Below are 17363 nucleotides of genomic sequence, written 5' to 3'. Positions count from 1 at the left end.
GTCAACCGCTGGAAGCGCTTTTTACTTGCTGGGTGGTGCGGAAGAGGCTACTTCTTGCTTTCCCTCCTCTGTGATCTCCAAATGTAAATGTCGCGTGTCTTAGGGTGTAGACTAAAGGGGACAAGCTGGAGGAGTGTGTCACCCAGGACCTGGGATGCAGGGGCCTGGGTAACAGTTGATATCCTGTTGTTAAGAGGATTGAAGGAGCCCTGCAGAATTCAGAAGACCGTGACCTCCAAGGGCCTTTGTTCCAGACCAGGGTCAACATGGTTACCATCATCATTTGTTCCTCCTGCCTTCCCTGTGCGTGACTGGGTCAGTTTCTTTTACTCTACTTGCTGGGAGCTTACATTCTTTTTTTTGGGGGGAGGATGTTGGCCAAAAAGCCCACAAGAGCAGAATTACTCATCTTCATTTCTGTTGATATCCCCACTCTGGAGCTCCTCCCGTTACAGATGCCATTGACAGAGCACTACTGTCCCATCAGGGCACAGCCTTCCTAACTTACCAGTGTCCTGTGCCTGTCTCACTCAAGTGCTAGCCCAGTAAATCCATTACAGAGACACCGTCTGTAATGCAAGTCCAATGAAGAGTCTGTCTCTTACATGCCCTGGGTGCCTAACACCTGCAACAGCAGATTCGCGCTTAGTACTCAGCTAAACTAACTCAACAGACCACCAGGACTTTTACTCCTGCACAGGGAAAGCTTGCGAAATGATCAGGAAAGTGAGAAAGGCTAGGGAAGGGTGTTAAGCTGTGTACTTGCAACTCCGCTGGGCTGCCATAGTTATCTATTGCACAAAACAGAACACTGGAAACAAAGACCCATCTCAATAGGTGTCTGATAGTACAAGTGGCAGGTAACTGACGCCGAAGCACAATGCAATCACAGTAGACAGTATATAAGGTGCCCATGAACTGATGGTGGTGATTTTTACTGTGTTGCAAGATGACAAGATAAGGGTGTTGATGCATCAAAGTGTATGTGACAGGCCATGTAATATAAAAGCAGAAAAGGAAGGCACAAATGAATGTGCATTGGTTATCCAGAGGAGGTGTGTGCAGTGGAAGGAAGTAATAGAAGCAAAAAAATAATAATAATAACATTTCTGGTCAACTAGTGGTTGCGTAAGAGTATGCTGAACTAATTTTCGTAAAGTATAAATATTTCAGTCAAGATGTAATTAAAATACTTATAATGATTATTAGAATAGTATAATGATTTGAGAGTATGAAGTTAAATGCTAAGCAGAGACAAAAGTTTAAATATGCATTAAGTTAGGAAGACAACCAGAAAAGGGGGAAATAATATTTGCAATAACTTCAAAATTTCTTTTTCTAGCTGAGTGTACACGCCGGTCAAATATTTTCTATGAACAAAACTTCAAAACTTGGAGGATTCTCCAATTGTATTTGCTATTTGCACCCGACACTAGTGATTGTGGTTCTAAAATCATTCTGTTAATAAATATTTTGGTACTGCCAGAGCAAGTTCTTACAATAAGATGAATGTAGAAGGGAGAATGATCGGGCGATATTGGATAACAATGCAGTTAAGCAGAAAAGACACGACGAGTTCATAACTTAGCTATCACACGGGCACCACCTCTATTCACTGGGGGGAAAAAAAAGCAAAACTTACCTAGACCTTGATTTACAAATAGAAAATAGCCAAGCTTCAGGAAGGAACAAGTTCTCTTTACAAAAAACAGCTGAGTCTAGTGCATGAAAATTTCAGGTGACATTGACAAACACCTGTTGATAGAAAGCAGTGGCATGCTGCAGGATTGATGGAATCCCATGACAACCAGAGGAAAGCAGAATTGAATGGACAACGAAAAGCTATTAGAGGGATTACCTCAATAGAAAACCAGAATGATACAAAAGCATTAACATTTGAAAATCAAGTGCTGGGCCCAGCACCGTGGCCTAGCGGCTGAAGTCCTAGGCTTGAGCGCACCGGGATCCCATTTAGGTGCTGGTTCTAATCCCAGTGGCTCTGCTTCCCATCAAGCTCCCTGCTGGTGGCCTAGGAAAGCAGTCGAGGGTGGCCCAAAGCCTTGGGATCCTGCACCTGCGTGGGAGACCCGGAGGAGGCTCCTGGCTCCTGGCTTCTAGCTTCGGATTGGCTCAGCTCTGGCTGATGCAGTCACTTGGGGAGTGAATCATTGGATGGAAGGTCTTCCTCTCTGTCTCTCCTCTTCTCTGTATTATCTGCCTTTCCAATAAAAATATATAAATCTTTTTTTTTAAAAAAAGTATATGTTTTTTGAGTCTGGTGGCAGAAAGGAAAGTGGAGACAGAGCGAGAAAGAGCTCTTTTGTTGAGAAGGATAACTGGCAGGTACAGTGTAGAAAAACGCAGAACTGGAGAAATAAGACAAAAAATATCAAAACAGTGCAAATTTTGAGACTATTAGCAAACTGGGAGGAAATATGGAAGAATGCATATTCACAATGTCAACACTCAGCACTTCAGGTCACCTACTCAGCACAAAGATGTGGCAGAACCTCTCCAGTCAATCGCGGCCGCTGAGCAAAGCCAGTCCTGGGACAGACCAATGTCCTGAGGTTACCAGTGCTTGGAAGGGAGAGGAAGACATAACCCATGGGGCTTTCAAAAGCATGAAAACTAACCAGCCAGGGCCTGGCGGCGTGGCCCTAGCGGCTCAAGTCCTCGCCTTGAACGCGCTGGGATCCCATATGGGCGCCGATTCTAATCCCGGCAGCCCTGCTTCCCATCCAGCTCCCTGCCTGTGGCCCAGGAAAGCAATCAAGGACGGCCCAAAGCTTTGGGACCCTGCACCTGTGTGGAATACCCAGAAGAAGTTCCTGGATCCCGGCTTCAGATCGGCATAGCATCGGCCGTTGCACTCACTTGGGGAGTGAAGCATCGGATGGAAGATCTTCCTCTCTGTCTCTCCTCTCTGTATATCTGACTTTCCAATAAAAATAAAATAAATCTTTTTCTTTAAAAAAAAAAAAAGAAAACTAACCAGCCAATGTTTAGAAACAAAGAAGTGGCCAAGGTGGAAGCCTTGCTGGTAAAAAAAAATGTGGAAAGGGGTCAGGTGTTTGGCCTGTACCGAGGACACCTGTTACAATGCCTGCGCCCTGAATCAGAGTACCCGAGTCCTGCTCCTCCCTCTTGCTTCCTTCCTGCTACCCTTGTGGCAGGCAGAGATTGGCCCCTAAGAACGTCATGGTTAAGAAGGCCTGCGAGCACGACAGAGCTCCCATCTTTGCACCTGATCAATGAGCTTTCTTCTAGGGCATCGACTGAGGGGGAAACGACCAACAAACATGGCAGCACAACCCATCAAGGGATTGTGTCTGGCTACGGGAACCTTTTCTTCTACCTCAGGAACTTACTGTCCGGGTGCCCAGGTTTGAGAATTGCAGCCTCAATTCCTGCAGCCATTGTCTTTTTGTTGTTGTTGTTGTTGTTTTAGAAGATTTGTTTATTTATTTATTTTCTTGGAAAGGCAGATGAACAGAGAAAAGGAGAGACAGAGAAAGATCTTCCACCTGCTGGTTCATTCAACAAGTGGCCACAATGGCCAACGATAAAGCTGACCCAAAGCCAGGAACCTGGAGCTTCTTTTAGCTCTCCCATGCGGGTACAGTGTCCTAAGGCTTTGGGTTGTCCTCTACTGCTTTCCCAGGCTACAATCAGGGAGCTGAATGAGAAGTGGAGCTGCCTGGATATGAACCGGTACCCATATGGAATCTCCAGTGGTTGCAATGGCAAGGGTTTAGCCACTGGGCTACTACCCCAGGGCCTTTACATCCACTCTTTGCCTCCTTGTGAGACTTAGTGGTCAAAACTTCACTGCTTAAGACTGGTGCAATGGCTTAATGAGTGAATCTTTGCCTTGCATGCTAGGATTCTATATGGGTACTGGTTTGTGTCCCAGCTGCTCCACTTCCCATCCAGCTCTCATGACCAGGGAAAGCAGTAGAGAATGGCTCAAAGCCTGGGGCCCTTATACTCACGTGGGAGACCTGGAAGAAGCTCTTGGTGCCATATTATCTCAGTTCTGACCGTTGCAGCGACTTGAAGAGTGAACTAGTGGGTGGAAGAGCTTTCTCTCTGTATCTCTGTCAATCTGTAAATTCCTTTCCAATAAGATAGGTACATCTTGAAACAACAAAGAAGAATTCAGTGCTTTGTCTTGCAAAATAGAGAGAGTGCGGCTTTCTCTCCAGGGTCTCTAGTAAAACTGCATAGTGGCATGAATGCAGGATATCATGCCTGTTTCCTCATGCTAGTCGTTGCTAAATGTATGTTATTGATGTTGAAATTCAGTGTGGAGGGCAGCTTTTCCAACCAACGCCCAGGCTCAGAAACTTGCCTTAACCGAACCCCTCTGTACTGTTCCCACACCATCTGTCAACTCATTCTCCTACGCCATGGATACCATCGTATGGGTCCTCCTGTGAACCCTGTTCCTTGAGGGAACTGATTCAGTTGGTAACCTCTGTATCCACCCCAGTCCACTGCTAGAAAGCTCATCTCAATGGCTTACTTTCTTTTTTTTTTTTTTTTTAAAGATTTATTTATTTATTGGGAAGTCAGATATACAGAGAGGAGGAGAGACAGAGAGGAAGATCTTCTGTCCAATGCTTCACTCCCCAAGTGAGCGCAACGGCCGATGGATGCTATGCCAATCCGAAGCCAGGATCCAGGAACTTCTTTCCGGGTCTCCCACACGGGTGCAGGGTCCCAAGGCTTTGGGCTGTCCTCGACTGCTTTCCCAGGCCACAAGCAGGGAGCTGGATGGGAAGTGGGGCTGCCGGGATTAGAACTGGCTCCCACATGGGATCTCAGGGCATTCAAGGCGAGGACTTGAGCCGCTAGGCCACGGCACTGGGCCCTCAGTGGCTTACTTTCTGAACAGCTGATTGGATGAATGAGTGAGGTGACCAGAGAAGTGACAAGTGAAGAAAGAGGAACAGGGATTTCAGGAAGTCAGCGAGTGAATGAATCAAGGGAAGCTATGGGAATGGAAATCCCATTTTCACTTCCGGAGCTTTGTGTTATCACCCTCATGCATTGGAGTCAACCAGCTCCACTGAATGAGTGTGTGAAAGGAATTTCTTTAAGTGGCCGTTGTCATTCTTGGCAATTCACACATGACAATGCTTTAATTTCAGGGTAATGCTGTCGCTTTATGACTTAGCAGTTTTACTTAATGGCCCATTGCAACAGGAGATCAATCCTACGCCAGAGAGAATTCTTCAAGCTCACGCCTTCAACATAAGCCCATCCTCCTCCAAACTCCCCCACCCCCCAGGAGATTAGCTTCCTGAGAACCCCTTGTGGTTGTCACACTTTGATCAACAGCAAAACGTATCACACATGGAGATAGGCACTTAGCCAAGAACCGTCTTTCCCTGAAGCATCCAATTGCTCTTGCAATCCCCAGGAATGGAGTTTATTTACAGAAAGCAAGCTAGCCCCTTCAAGTGCAAAGGACAATACACGTTACAGCGGCAATGGTTTCAAGCACTCATGAGCCACAGAGGCAAGAGTCTCCACCGGGAAAGAGGCACAGCTGCTGAGCCCCTCTCCTCGGGTACCAGGAGACAGGTGTCCTAGGAGAGGACAAGAATTCCCAGGAAAGGACCTTAGTCCCTTTCTGTCCGCTGTGTGGCAGCTGCTCTCCATACACTACTTGTGCTCACTCACTGAGAACACACAACTCCCTAAAGCCATTATCCTCACTCTCTATTGGCAAACACCAAGGTATGAAGACTGAGAGTCCTGTCCAAGGCTCCATTATAATCACCATGACAAACAGTATACTATTCAGAGACTGCGATATGCCCAAGTGTTGCTCTAAGCATTTTGATTCAAATCAACTCATCAGTCTGCACCATGCACTTCAAAACTTGGAATCTAAGGGTAAAGTACTTGCATGAATTCAGGTGGGATCCACAGTTGCACAGGATCCCTGTATCTGTGGTCTGAATGATGAGTTGGCGTGCAAAGGCACATGATGACGAAGTCTGTGAAGTGCAGAGATTGTATCAGCACCATTTCAATACTTCCAGTGCCTGGTCACAGGGATGGTTGATGCAAATCAGTGAAAATACTAAAGAGTGGTCTGTCTTTGGCCCCTAAGTTTACCTTACAACTCTGATAAGAGGCGCTATGTACAAACCAGAGCCTTCGACATACAGTGCTATAATTTGTTAGCTTGTTTCTATAACTTATTAGCCTTCCTAATGCATCAGTCATTTCAGCTAGTTCACAGTGAAGCATGTCGCACTGGCTTGATATCCTATGAATTATGAACATGATTTTATCACAGCCTGTGATCATGTGACGCATTTTCACCATGTTACTTCTACGGCTGATGGCTACTCAAATGTCAATAACCAATGAAAGTGAGCATGTGAGCACAGCTTGTTCTTTCGTGAGCCGTAGCGTGGGGAAGGAAGGTGCTGAACATGGGCTTGCTACAGAACAGGCAAACAGCAGGCTGGACTTTCATCACAAAAACACAGGCAGTACATTCTCCAAACATTAGCTGTCCAGGGAGAAACAAACGATCAACCGAGTGGCCCCGTCCAGTGTCCTCAATGACTCACACTCCCTTGCTCTGGTAGTTGTATCTGCACCCCAGAGGCAATCCACCACCACTGCTCTCGATATGAGAACTGCATGGACTCTTCCTTTCTGTCAATAGCTGGGAAGATAATATACTATCTGTAATTACGCTGCACAATTATGTGCAGGAATTTGGGGCAGACTTCAATTACACCTTCTCAACCCCTGCATGATGCAAGCTTCGACGGGTTTTGATGACAACAGAGACGTCGGCCTAGGGTGAGAAACAACATCCTAATAGCTAGTGTGATAAGTAAGGCGGTGTGCAAAAGGATTATGAGCTGTTTGAGAATAAAAACACATGTTCTGTCTTAGGCATCTGGTCAAATGTTCCTTGCAAATTCTTTACAATCCTAGGTGATTTTTCTAGCTAGAGGGATCCAATGCCAATTTTATGGGTCTGCCTGTGAAATTGGCATTGCATCCCTCCAGCTGAGAAAAAAATGTATTTTGCTAGTATTCGTAGATAGGCCATTTTGTTTTAATATCGATATGCAATCAGCGTGCATCTGGGAAATACAGTGTTGCATGTTGACCAGGTGTCCCGTTAACATTAGGAATGGAAACTGAAGAGAATGGGTGTATGTGTCAAGTTCTAAGGAAGAGCTTGTCAGGCAGCTTTTTCCATTGAATTCTTCTCTATGTGTGTGAGAAGTTTCTCCTGAGAAACGTTGCAGGCCCCCAGAGCCTCAAATCCCACAGCAGCTGCAGAAATGGGGAGAATTTCACCGTTGATGATAGAAGGTAGCTGTCTTTTATGGCTAGGATGATTATGAGAGAGACTTGAAAAGTCCATGGGAAATAGAATTAAGATGAGTTTATTTGGGTGTAAAATTTTATTTTAAAGGCTCATTGGCTTATTTGAAAAGCAATGGGATGGGATTAGCGGAAGTGGGCAGAACTTCTGTCCACTAGTTAACTTCCTCTTGAAATGCTCCCTAACAGCCAACGTTAGGCCATACAGAAGCCAGGAAGAGAGAGCGCATCTTTATGTTTATGGTATTTTAGCAAGCTCAGGATTGGACACAAAATATCTCAGCCTAAACCGGCCATTCAGATATGAGATGTGGATTTGCCAAGTAGCAGCGTTATCTGGTGTCAAATGACATTTTCCAAGTCCATGCTGCTTTTAAAATAACATTCACTTTTAATTAAAAAAAAAAGATGTACTTACTTTTATTAGAAAGGGAAAGATATAGAGAAAGAACGTGAAACAGAGAGATTTTCTATCTACTGGTTTAGTCCCTAGATGGCTGCAATGGCTGGAGGTGGGCCAGTTGAAATGAGGAGCCAGGATTTCTCTCCACATTCACCACACGGGTGCATAGTTCCAAGGACTTGGGCCAGCCTCTGCTGCTTTTGCAGGCTATAAGCAAGGAAGTTAGATTGGAAGTGGAACAGCCGGCATGCATGCTGGCACCCATGTTGGATGCTGGAGCACAGGCAAAGCTTACCTTGCTACCAAAACCAGGCTGAACACATTTTTAAAAAATACGTACATAATGGCATCGTAAAATATATAGAAGATATGCAGCATGAAAAAACATTGGCAATAAAACAAGCATATCCTTAGTTTTATTGCTACACAACATTTCTGAAGTTTTCTTTTGTTCTCCTCCCCAAGTATTTTAATGCGAGGAGAAGAGGCCAGGCAGCCAGGCAGTCATGAAGTCAGGGAGGAGCAGGTGGACCTGTGTTGCACCTGCAATCACAGATGACCATGCAACTGGTGCGAATGACTCAAGTCTAACTTCATTAAACCTTAAGGGCGATTTCCTGCTGTTACTTGATGTCACTCCTGAATCTAAGATAAATCATGGAGAATGGAAAAATTTTTAAAATGTAGAAATGTAGAAATGGATCTTCACTTCGGCAGTTATGTCTCAGAGGTAGATTTGCATTTAGCTTCACTCAGTAAGTGTATAAAAGTAGATGCATTAATGTGATCAGTGTCATGATAGCATCTACAGAAGAAGAGAGTGGGGTGTACACCCCAGCATAAGTACACCCCAAAATGTCAGGATTCTTCAGAAAACTGCAACCTAAAGAATGAAGAGTGTGTGTGTGTGTGTGTTTATGTGTGTGTGTTTGTGTATGTGCACGCACGAGAGAGAGAGAGAGAGGTGTGCATGATCAAGTTTGTAGTGGCGTACCTTCTGTTTTGTCAACAAGCTTAACTGCTCTAATAAAGTGGCCTGTGTTCCTCTCACAAGGGAGCTGCTACTTCACATCATGTAGGGCCATGGCTCAGCATCTTGCTCTTCAAGTTTAGCCTGCGTGTCACTGAGATGCACAGGCATGGCTGTCCCAGAACAGTGTGGCAGGCAGTTGATAGGCACAGGCGTGACGACACTTGGGACAGCTGAGGAACCACCTCTCAGATGGAGAGCGGAGCTAGTGTTCTCCAAGAGGCAGTGTGCCAAGGGGTCGGTGGGATTCAGACACACACCTGTGAGTGTCTGGCGAGCTACTTCGGGGAAACATTCTTTTGAAACTCGCAGTGAATCCTACATGAGCACGCTGCTGTGCACCCACCTGGCCCTGAAACTCATCGTAGAGATGTGGAACAGGGTCCGAAGCCCTCAGCTGAACTTCAGAAGGAACGCAAAGAAAGTCCATGCCCCTCGCCTGCCTGCCTGCCTTGCTGTCACTCTCTATGGGACTCCCCCAGCCACCAGAGATGCTCCTGAGAAATGCAGAGAGCAGCCCTGGGTTTTCAGAAACACAAGTTTAAGACACAACAACCTTTCTTTCCCAATTCTCCTCTTTTTCTTCCAAAGATTTATTATTTATTTGAAAGTGTCAGAGGAAGACACGGAGGAAAAGAGATCTTGCATTCACTGCTCCACTCACCAAGCAGCCACAGCAGCCAAGTCAAGGCCAGGCCAAAGCTAGGCAGGCGCACAACTCCACCTGGGCTTCCCACACGGATGGCGCAGGATCAAGTACCCGCACTAGCCTCAGCTTTGTTCTCTGGCATATCAGCAGCAACAGATCACAAGTGGGCACTCAGCGAGGGGCTGCCCGGTTCCTACAGATTCACCTGCTTCAATACAACATGACCCTTCTCCCAATCTTTTCCCACCTCCCCCTCAATCTCTTCATGCCCTTGCCTGGACAACTGTAGCATACTTTTCATCATGTCACCCCTCACTCACGTTTACCAACGCTGGACATTTGAGTTGAAGGATATCACGTTGAGTGAAATAAACCAAGCACAGAGAGATGAAGGACATATGTTCTCCTTTATATAAAGTGAATTAAAATGAGAGAGAGAGAAGAGATGTTCAAAGAGATGCCATGTATACCTGTTTTTACTGCAAATACAGAGTTTTGTCAGAACACCATTTTAAATCTCTGTCAAACACTGAAATTGACAGAACGTGTGTGCTACCATAGTGTTCGTGATTTTGTGTCTATTCTAAAACTTGAATAGCTTCCATTTGATTGCTGTTTCCACATCTTGCTGGACTATGATTGCATGTTTTTAAGTTAATTTTTGTTTGGTGGAGACATTAAATCTTTGCGATGTAAATGAACTTCTCAAAAAAAATCAGTAAATAATTGGATGTAAAAATTCCAAAGATAAAGATATTATACATCATGTGAATATGATGCATATATGTATTTGCATACATACCCATATACATGTAAACATATATATGCATATATCATCACTACACTTATGTGTCAGAACACTGCCCATTCAACAGGAGATGTGTAGAGTTCAGCCTACAAGAAACTTGATTTTCATTTTTATGGATGTTTCAGGGGAAGCAAACACAAAATCATCCGTATCTTGCAACTGTGTATAACCAAAAAGTCATGTTCCAAAGAAACGCCCAGACACACACTTTGAGCCCGCTAAGGTAGCACCTGCGGAGAGTCTCTGCTGGCTAGAGAACCTTGAGCCTGTTAAGGCAGGACGCGAGGAGAGCCTCTGCTGGCTAGAGAACCTTGAGCCTGTTAAGGCAGGATGCAAGGAGAGGCTCTGCTGGCTAGAGAACCTTGAGCCTGTTAAGGCAGAGCACAAGGAGAGGCTCTGTTGGCTGGAGAACCTTGAGCCTGTTAAGGCAGGATGCGAGGAGAGCCTCTGCTGGCTAGAGAACCTTGAACCTGTTAAGGCAGGACGCGAGGAGAGCCTCTGCTGGCTGAAGGATCACATCAGGCACTCTGCAACCTGCACCTGCCCACCTTCACTCAGCTGTTTTAGACACATGGTGGAACGAAGGCGCAGCCCGAGAGAAGCCTTCGCAGAGGCAGATGGTTCATGTGATAAAGGGACAGGTTGACCTGGAGGTCAACAGTATCCTCTGCGGCTCTGCGATTGCATCCTCTTTGGCAGCCTCAGATTTTTTAACTTGAATGCACGCATTTTACTTTCGAAATATGTATTTCAGTGATATAGAAGGCTTGGACTTTGGACCGCAACCATGAAAAATGAAAACAGTAGCAGGATTTTTAATTGTGGAAACGCAGTGAAATGAATTGCATTTCCAGAAACTGGCCCTTTCCGCACATGAAATGTAGCCCTCTTTTTTAAGGATGATGGGCAATTGAATGCTACATTTCCAGTGATTCATCACTGCTTCCTGTAATGATCTGCTTGCATTATTGCCCATGCTTTTGGCGTGGCCGTGTGTGTCCCTGCTTTTACTGCCTCTGAAACCAAGTCTTATTTCTCTGTGCCCATGCAGGGTCCAGGGCAGTGCCCGAGTAATGTGATGCAGAGAATCTGAGCTACGGGACCTCGAACTTTGGGAGGCCCCGTTTTCTTGCTTAATTACGCAGTGCAGCTGGCATCTCTGAAGACCAGCACTTGCAACACACACAAACACGCCAATTCATGATGTTTGCGGCGCTAGAACTGCTCGCACAACTGGATTTTGAAATATCCAAGAGATCAGACTCTGCTTTGTGGAAAGCTGCTGCAGAGTACGTATGTGGCTACAAGCACGTTCTCAAGTCAATGCAGTGACTTCCTCTTGCTATGTCCTTCTGTGATGAGTTTCCCAGGGAAGAGGGCAACACCCTCAATTTCTGTGATGTGTTTTCTGATGAGCTAGCCAGGCTGGCTGTTCAAAAACAAAACTGCTAACATTTCATCCTCACCATTCCAGGGACTGGCACCAATTCTTCCCATTTCTCTGATGAGCAACACACACACAGCCCTCAGTATGCAACATGATTCAAGGGTTCTGGTTTCCAAAGGCAGAGCTCCTCGTTCATCTTTCATCTTATTTTGTTTTGTTTCTTTTTGTTTGGTTGATTGTTTTTTACTTTTTGTTTCTGTTTGTCATTTTTAAGAGAGGAACATCCACGGCAAGCCTTACAGAGAAATGTGTAACAACTGAATATTGGTTCATTGAAACAGTGTCAAGATCAAGGTCATAGTTTTTTTCTTTTTCTTGTTCCTGGGGGAATTCTATAGCTTGAATTCCCAAGGAAATTAGTCTTGGAACATTTTAGTCACATCGCGTCTTCTTGCCAGAGATTGCATTTTGTTTCACACCATCATGAGGCGAGGGTATGTGTGCGAGGGGATGTGCATCCTTACCCGTGATATTGCAGTACACCTGGAGGGGCGCCAGGGGCCCACTGCCATCTGCATCAATGTAGAAGAAGCCGGCTGTGTTCCCTTGATGCCTGTACACCTCGCAGGACTGCTCATAGACGGCTGCAAAGACACAAAGTCAGGGGAGAGGAGATTCGGCTTGGCTCTGCTTACTCCCCGCAGGGTTCGGTACCTCCTCCTTCTCCTTACTTCCCACATGCACTTCTTTCCCTTCTCTATGTTGGACTTCCTTCCCGAGTCGTCACTGCCCAACATCCTCGAGTAAGTAAGGACAGAGATGTGTTTACCACTTCTCCTCCTTCATTCACTCTTCTAAACTCAGCTCACAGATCACACTCCCCTCAAGTCTGTTACCACTTCCATGGCCCTCCTCTTTGCAAAATTAGATGTTCCTTCCCTATATCCCATGGCATATTGATCAAAGGTTATCATATCTACAATACAGAATATATATGTGTGTGTGTGTTTATATAGCCTCTATGGGGTTATAGTGTATGTGTGTGTGTGTGTTTATATAGCCTCTATGGGGCTATAGCGCGCGCGCGCGCGTGTGTGTGTGTGTGTGTGTGTGTGTGTGTTTATATAGCCTCTACAGGGCTTGTGTTGCACAGTAGAGTAAGGAAGTCGGTGGTTTGGATGCCCCTTTTGAGTCCCAGCTACACCGTACCAGGTCCAGGCTCCCTGTTCATGCTACTGAGAAACAATGGCTGGTGGCTCCAATATTTAAGTTTCTCTCACCCATATGAGCATCCAAAATGGAAACCCTAGTTCCTGCATTTGGCCTGGTCAAGCCTTGGCTCTTGTGGTCATTTGAGGAGTAAACCATTTACCATAAAAATCTTTCTGTCTTCACCTTTTTCTCTGTGACTCTACCTCTCAAACTAGCAAATAACTACACATGCATTTGTTCAGCTGCATCTCCTCCACTGCACAGTGAAAGAACCCTTGTTTCCACATACCAGAGTGCAATACGATAGCTGATATATAACAGCTTCACAACCCAGTGCAGCCCAATGTGACTTAACATGCATTTGCTGGATGCCTAATAAGTGTCAATAGTGCGGCTGCCTGCGGAAGGCAGAGGTACCGCAATCTGAGGCAATCTGTTCTCCAGGTACTTTATGACCTGTTTGGCAGCGATTGAGCTGTTTGCGCAGCTGAGATCCGGGTCTTTAACCAATCTATGTGGGTAGGGCAAAGAAGCCAATTGTGTTACACTGGCACCAGTGGATTCAGAGGAACACAGAGGAGGCATCTGCCTGCTCGTGTCCGAGAGGGAGTTCCGTCCTAAGGAATGCTTTACATCACAGCAGCAGGTGCACATCCGAGGAAGGCACCTCTGCAGGGTTAACACACTTGAGCAGCTCCCACCAGCTCGGAAGATGAAGTGCGGTCCCCTCCTCCTAGCAAACTTCTGCTTCTGTGACTAATGCTTCATCCCTAGGCTTAGGAAGGCGTGCTTTGTCAAGATCAAGTGTGAGGGGTGCCTCAGATAATTCACTACCAGTGCCGTTCCAAACTCTGAGGGATTCTGACTTTTTATAAATTAGAGCAAAGTCAAGGTTATGCTTGGCCTGCGGGATTCTCTCTTGAATCCTCATGTAGTTTCAGAAGCAGTAGGTATCTGGGAGTGTCACAGCCCGTACTATACAGGCGGAGCGTATTAACGATCATATTTAATTTTGCACAAACCTAATGACACATTTGGTTCTGTGTCACACATGTGATAGTATGGCTATGGAGCAGAATATACGTGTTGCTTAAGCTTTGCCTCAGCGACTGGGCAGTATTGGAGGGGAAAACCTGATGATTGGCAATTGTATTTATGAAAAATATAGATGAGCTCATACAGCATAAGTACGCTGTGCAAAGACAGGCCAGGGCTTAAGTGCTTCATCTAATGTTATCATTCATGCCTGGTTTCTGACTGGGGACACTTGATCAAAATGAGACACTTCTCTGATTTCCTTAACCTCTAAGGCTGAAAACAACACACATGTTTGACGAATTTCCCTTTAATTCATTAATATACTAGAGTGTCTAAATTTTCAGTATTACTATGAACTCAGATTTAAATCAGTTGGAAGCTAAAACATTATTTTGACTAGGGTATGCTTTACCTGATTTGAAAAGAAACAAGAATGGCAACTGAATACAGTTTTGAGTAATATTGCTATTTAATCATCAAACTATTACGTGTACCAAGAAAAACAGATAACCCATTAAGTCACTGTGAAGAGAAGGTTCCCCCCTCCCAATATTAAAAAGTAAGTTCTGAATTCAAAATACATGAAATTCTGCAACTTTGACTTTAGCAAAGTTATCACAAATTCATACTTCTGGATTCCTGGATATTTTTTTTTTTTTGAAATGTGATTTTCACATTTGGATCATTGAAAGAACTAGGAGTAGCCCACAGAGAATGGCCTCTGAGTACAATTTTCCACTTAAAAAGAAGAATGGCTTTATTGAAATGTTCAGAACGTAATAGTACAGGCTGAGACAGGAACGCTATGTTTTGTCTGAAAAAAAGAAAAACCAAGAAAATGGCGAATGATTGCTATCATGCCAAATGGCTAAGAAGTATATAATCGACTTGTTTCTATCTATTTACAACCTAGCACCCATCCCGCTCTGTCATCAGTCCTTCTGCTACAACAATTGTTCAGTTTTGGAAGTAGATAGAGAAAAAAACTCAGGAAAGTTGCAAAGTGCAAATCAACCCCTGTCTTCCCCATAAGGACTGCATTTAAGAGCAGCTTCAAAGCCTGTGGAAAAGATGTTTGAAGAGCTGTCAAACTTAGTCAAAAATACGTGTGGGACTGTTAATTAGGTTAGAGTTTCTTCATCGCTTCTCTCTCTCTGGCTAGGCAATTCCCTTCACACTGTATGCATGTGGTTATTGAATTCTTACATTTATTTTAGTTGTTGTGGTCTTCCTTTCTGAGACAATAAGAATACTACTTGCCCCCTTGCACTTAGCAGTGGTCCCCCACAACACTGGTTGATGACTCAGCCATTATATGTGGACTGGCTGCAAAGGATTTTAGGATACGGTCATCTGACTTGACCACTTGGTGGAAATCCTCAAGTCTGTGTTTTTTTTTTTTAAAAAAAGATTTATTTATATTTATTGGAAGGGTGGATACACAGAGAGGAGAAGAGACAGAGAGGAAGATCTTCCGTCCAATAGTTCACTCCCCAAGTGACCACAATGGCTGGGGCTGAGCCAATCCGAAGCCAGGAGTCAGGAGCTCTACTGGGTCTCCCATGTGGGTGCAGGGTCCCAAGGCTTTGGGACGTCCTCAACAGCTTTCTCAGGCCACAAGCAGGGAGCTGGATGGGAAGCAGGGCAGCTGGGATTAAAACCGGTGACCATATGGGATCCTGGCACATGCAAGGCAAGGACTTTAACCACTATGCTATTGTGCTGGGGCCAAATCTGTGGCTTTCAGGGGCCCCTTTCCTGGCCTTGTTGGATTCTTTGAATCAGAGGACTATGATTTTCTTCTGGACATCTGGCAGCTGAGTAGGATGGAAAGGCTGGGCATGAGTCCTCCGTTTCTATTTTCCTGCCGTCACCATGTTGTGTACCACTCTCTTCCAGCACACATCTTTTTTGCTACAGTCTTGTTTCTTCAAAAGGAGAATATTCAGGCCTCCCTCCCAGTGGTAAACGAGTAAGCACTAGATGCCCAAATGTTGACACTTGTCATACAGACTTGATTTCAAAATATAGTATTTGTTTTATAGCTATCTATCTATCTATCTATCTATCTATCTATCTATCTATCTATTTATCTATCTATCATCTATGCTGTCATTTTGTGCTCATGACATTATGGAGGAATTAAGTTGTGAACTTTAAGTGAAACACAGAGTATTTCAGGAGATTTTGTTCTCTGCAGAAGTTCAGGGTAGAAAACCTCAGAGAGGATTATTTGCCAGCTAGATTTGGGAATTAGAGAGACAGAGCACGCAAATTAATTTTAGGTTTGTGAGGTCAGCGTAGGCGCTGAGGTGGCTCCGTTAGCCACACACATTACTGCCTGTCTTGTGCAATGGGATGCTGGCTGGGCAGCCTCTGCTGAGGCAGCTACTGCAGATGGGCTGTCTCGCCTTCAGTCTTCCTCACTCCAGGGGGAGCGTGTTTTGAAACCTCTTAGGACCACCGCATCATGACCGCTGTGCCTCTTCAGATACGGAAGTGATAAGAGGTAAGGTGCTTCTCAGGTCGGCTACTAGCAGAGCCATGAAAAAACAAAACCAAAAAGTGCCATTATGATGTGGGTTTCAGAAGCTGGCGAACACCTGCTCATTGGAAAGGGCTCTTCCAGGAAGCACTCGCAGGCTTTTGTTTAGGGAATTCTCTATTCCACCTGCTTGCCTGCCACATTACACATAACAAACACGCCATATGGATTCACACACACTCCATGTATTTTTTTTTTATCAACTCAGCATTGGGTTCTAAGAAAATTAAGCAGAGAGAGAAAATACTTCTTAGAACCACACTGACAATCTTAAATTAGCCTGAAAACTGAGCCCAATACACATACAGAATTAAATGAACTAATTTCTCAAAAAGAAATTTAAAATGCAGTTAAAATTTCTTAAGGCTACTTATAGTCAAATGGCATCAATTTTCCAAATTTTTTACATGAAATTAATACCGGGCTAACCTTCAAACACCATGAAGATAACAGAAAAAGGCCATTATTCTCTGCTTAAAATATGTAAATGTTAAAATTACAGTTAAGATTTTTATGAAGATCAGAAAATATAGGAAAATACATATCTTTATCGACTCTAGGCTATTTCGCCGCTCATTATTTTTTTTTCAAGCATATTAGCAAGCAGGTGGAAAAGAAGAGTTAGAGGCACATGAACGAGAGCAGGAGAGGTCACATGATGGGTAGAAATCAGATTGCTAGGCTGGCAATATTCTGGCAAGGATTTTCAAAAGTTACTGTAAAACTTCATGTCAGAGTTAGCAAATTACGTTAACATAGACACGTCATGCATTCTGTTTTATCTGCCAAGCTCGATACATAGAAAGAGTCTGAAGATGGAAAAAAAAAAAAACACCTTTCTAAGAATAAAAATAAAAAGAAATGTCCAAAAATCTAAAATGAGAAAACTGCGACATATGAGTAAGAACACAAATAAATCT

General features: G+C 44.5%; 1 protein-coding gene across 1 annotated transcript in view; it reads right to left on the bottom strand.

Annotated features, from left to right (window-relative positions):
* Positions 1–17363, bottom strand: part of LOC121171848 (contactin-associated protein-like 5) — a 462350-nt gene that overhangs the window by 161943 nt on the left and 283044 nt on the right. The window contains exon 12 of the mRNA XM_041003565.1: positions 12173–12292. Coding sequence (XP_040859499.1) covers positions 12173–12292 — 120 coding nt within the window. The remainder of the gene's footprint in view (positions 1–12172; positions 12293–17363) is intronic.

This window comes from Ochotona curzoniae, unplaced genomic scaffold (assembly GCF_017591425.1).
Source record: "Ochotona curzoniae isolate NIBS_2020 unplaced genomic scaffold, NIBS_Ocur_1.0 scaffold_274, whole genome shotgun sequence".
Taxonomy (NCBI): Eukaryota; Metazoa; Chordata; class Mammalia; order Lagomorpha; family Ochotonidae; genus Ochotona; species Ochotona curzoniae.
This window is presented reverse-complemented; position numbering and strand designations above follow the sequence as displayed.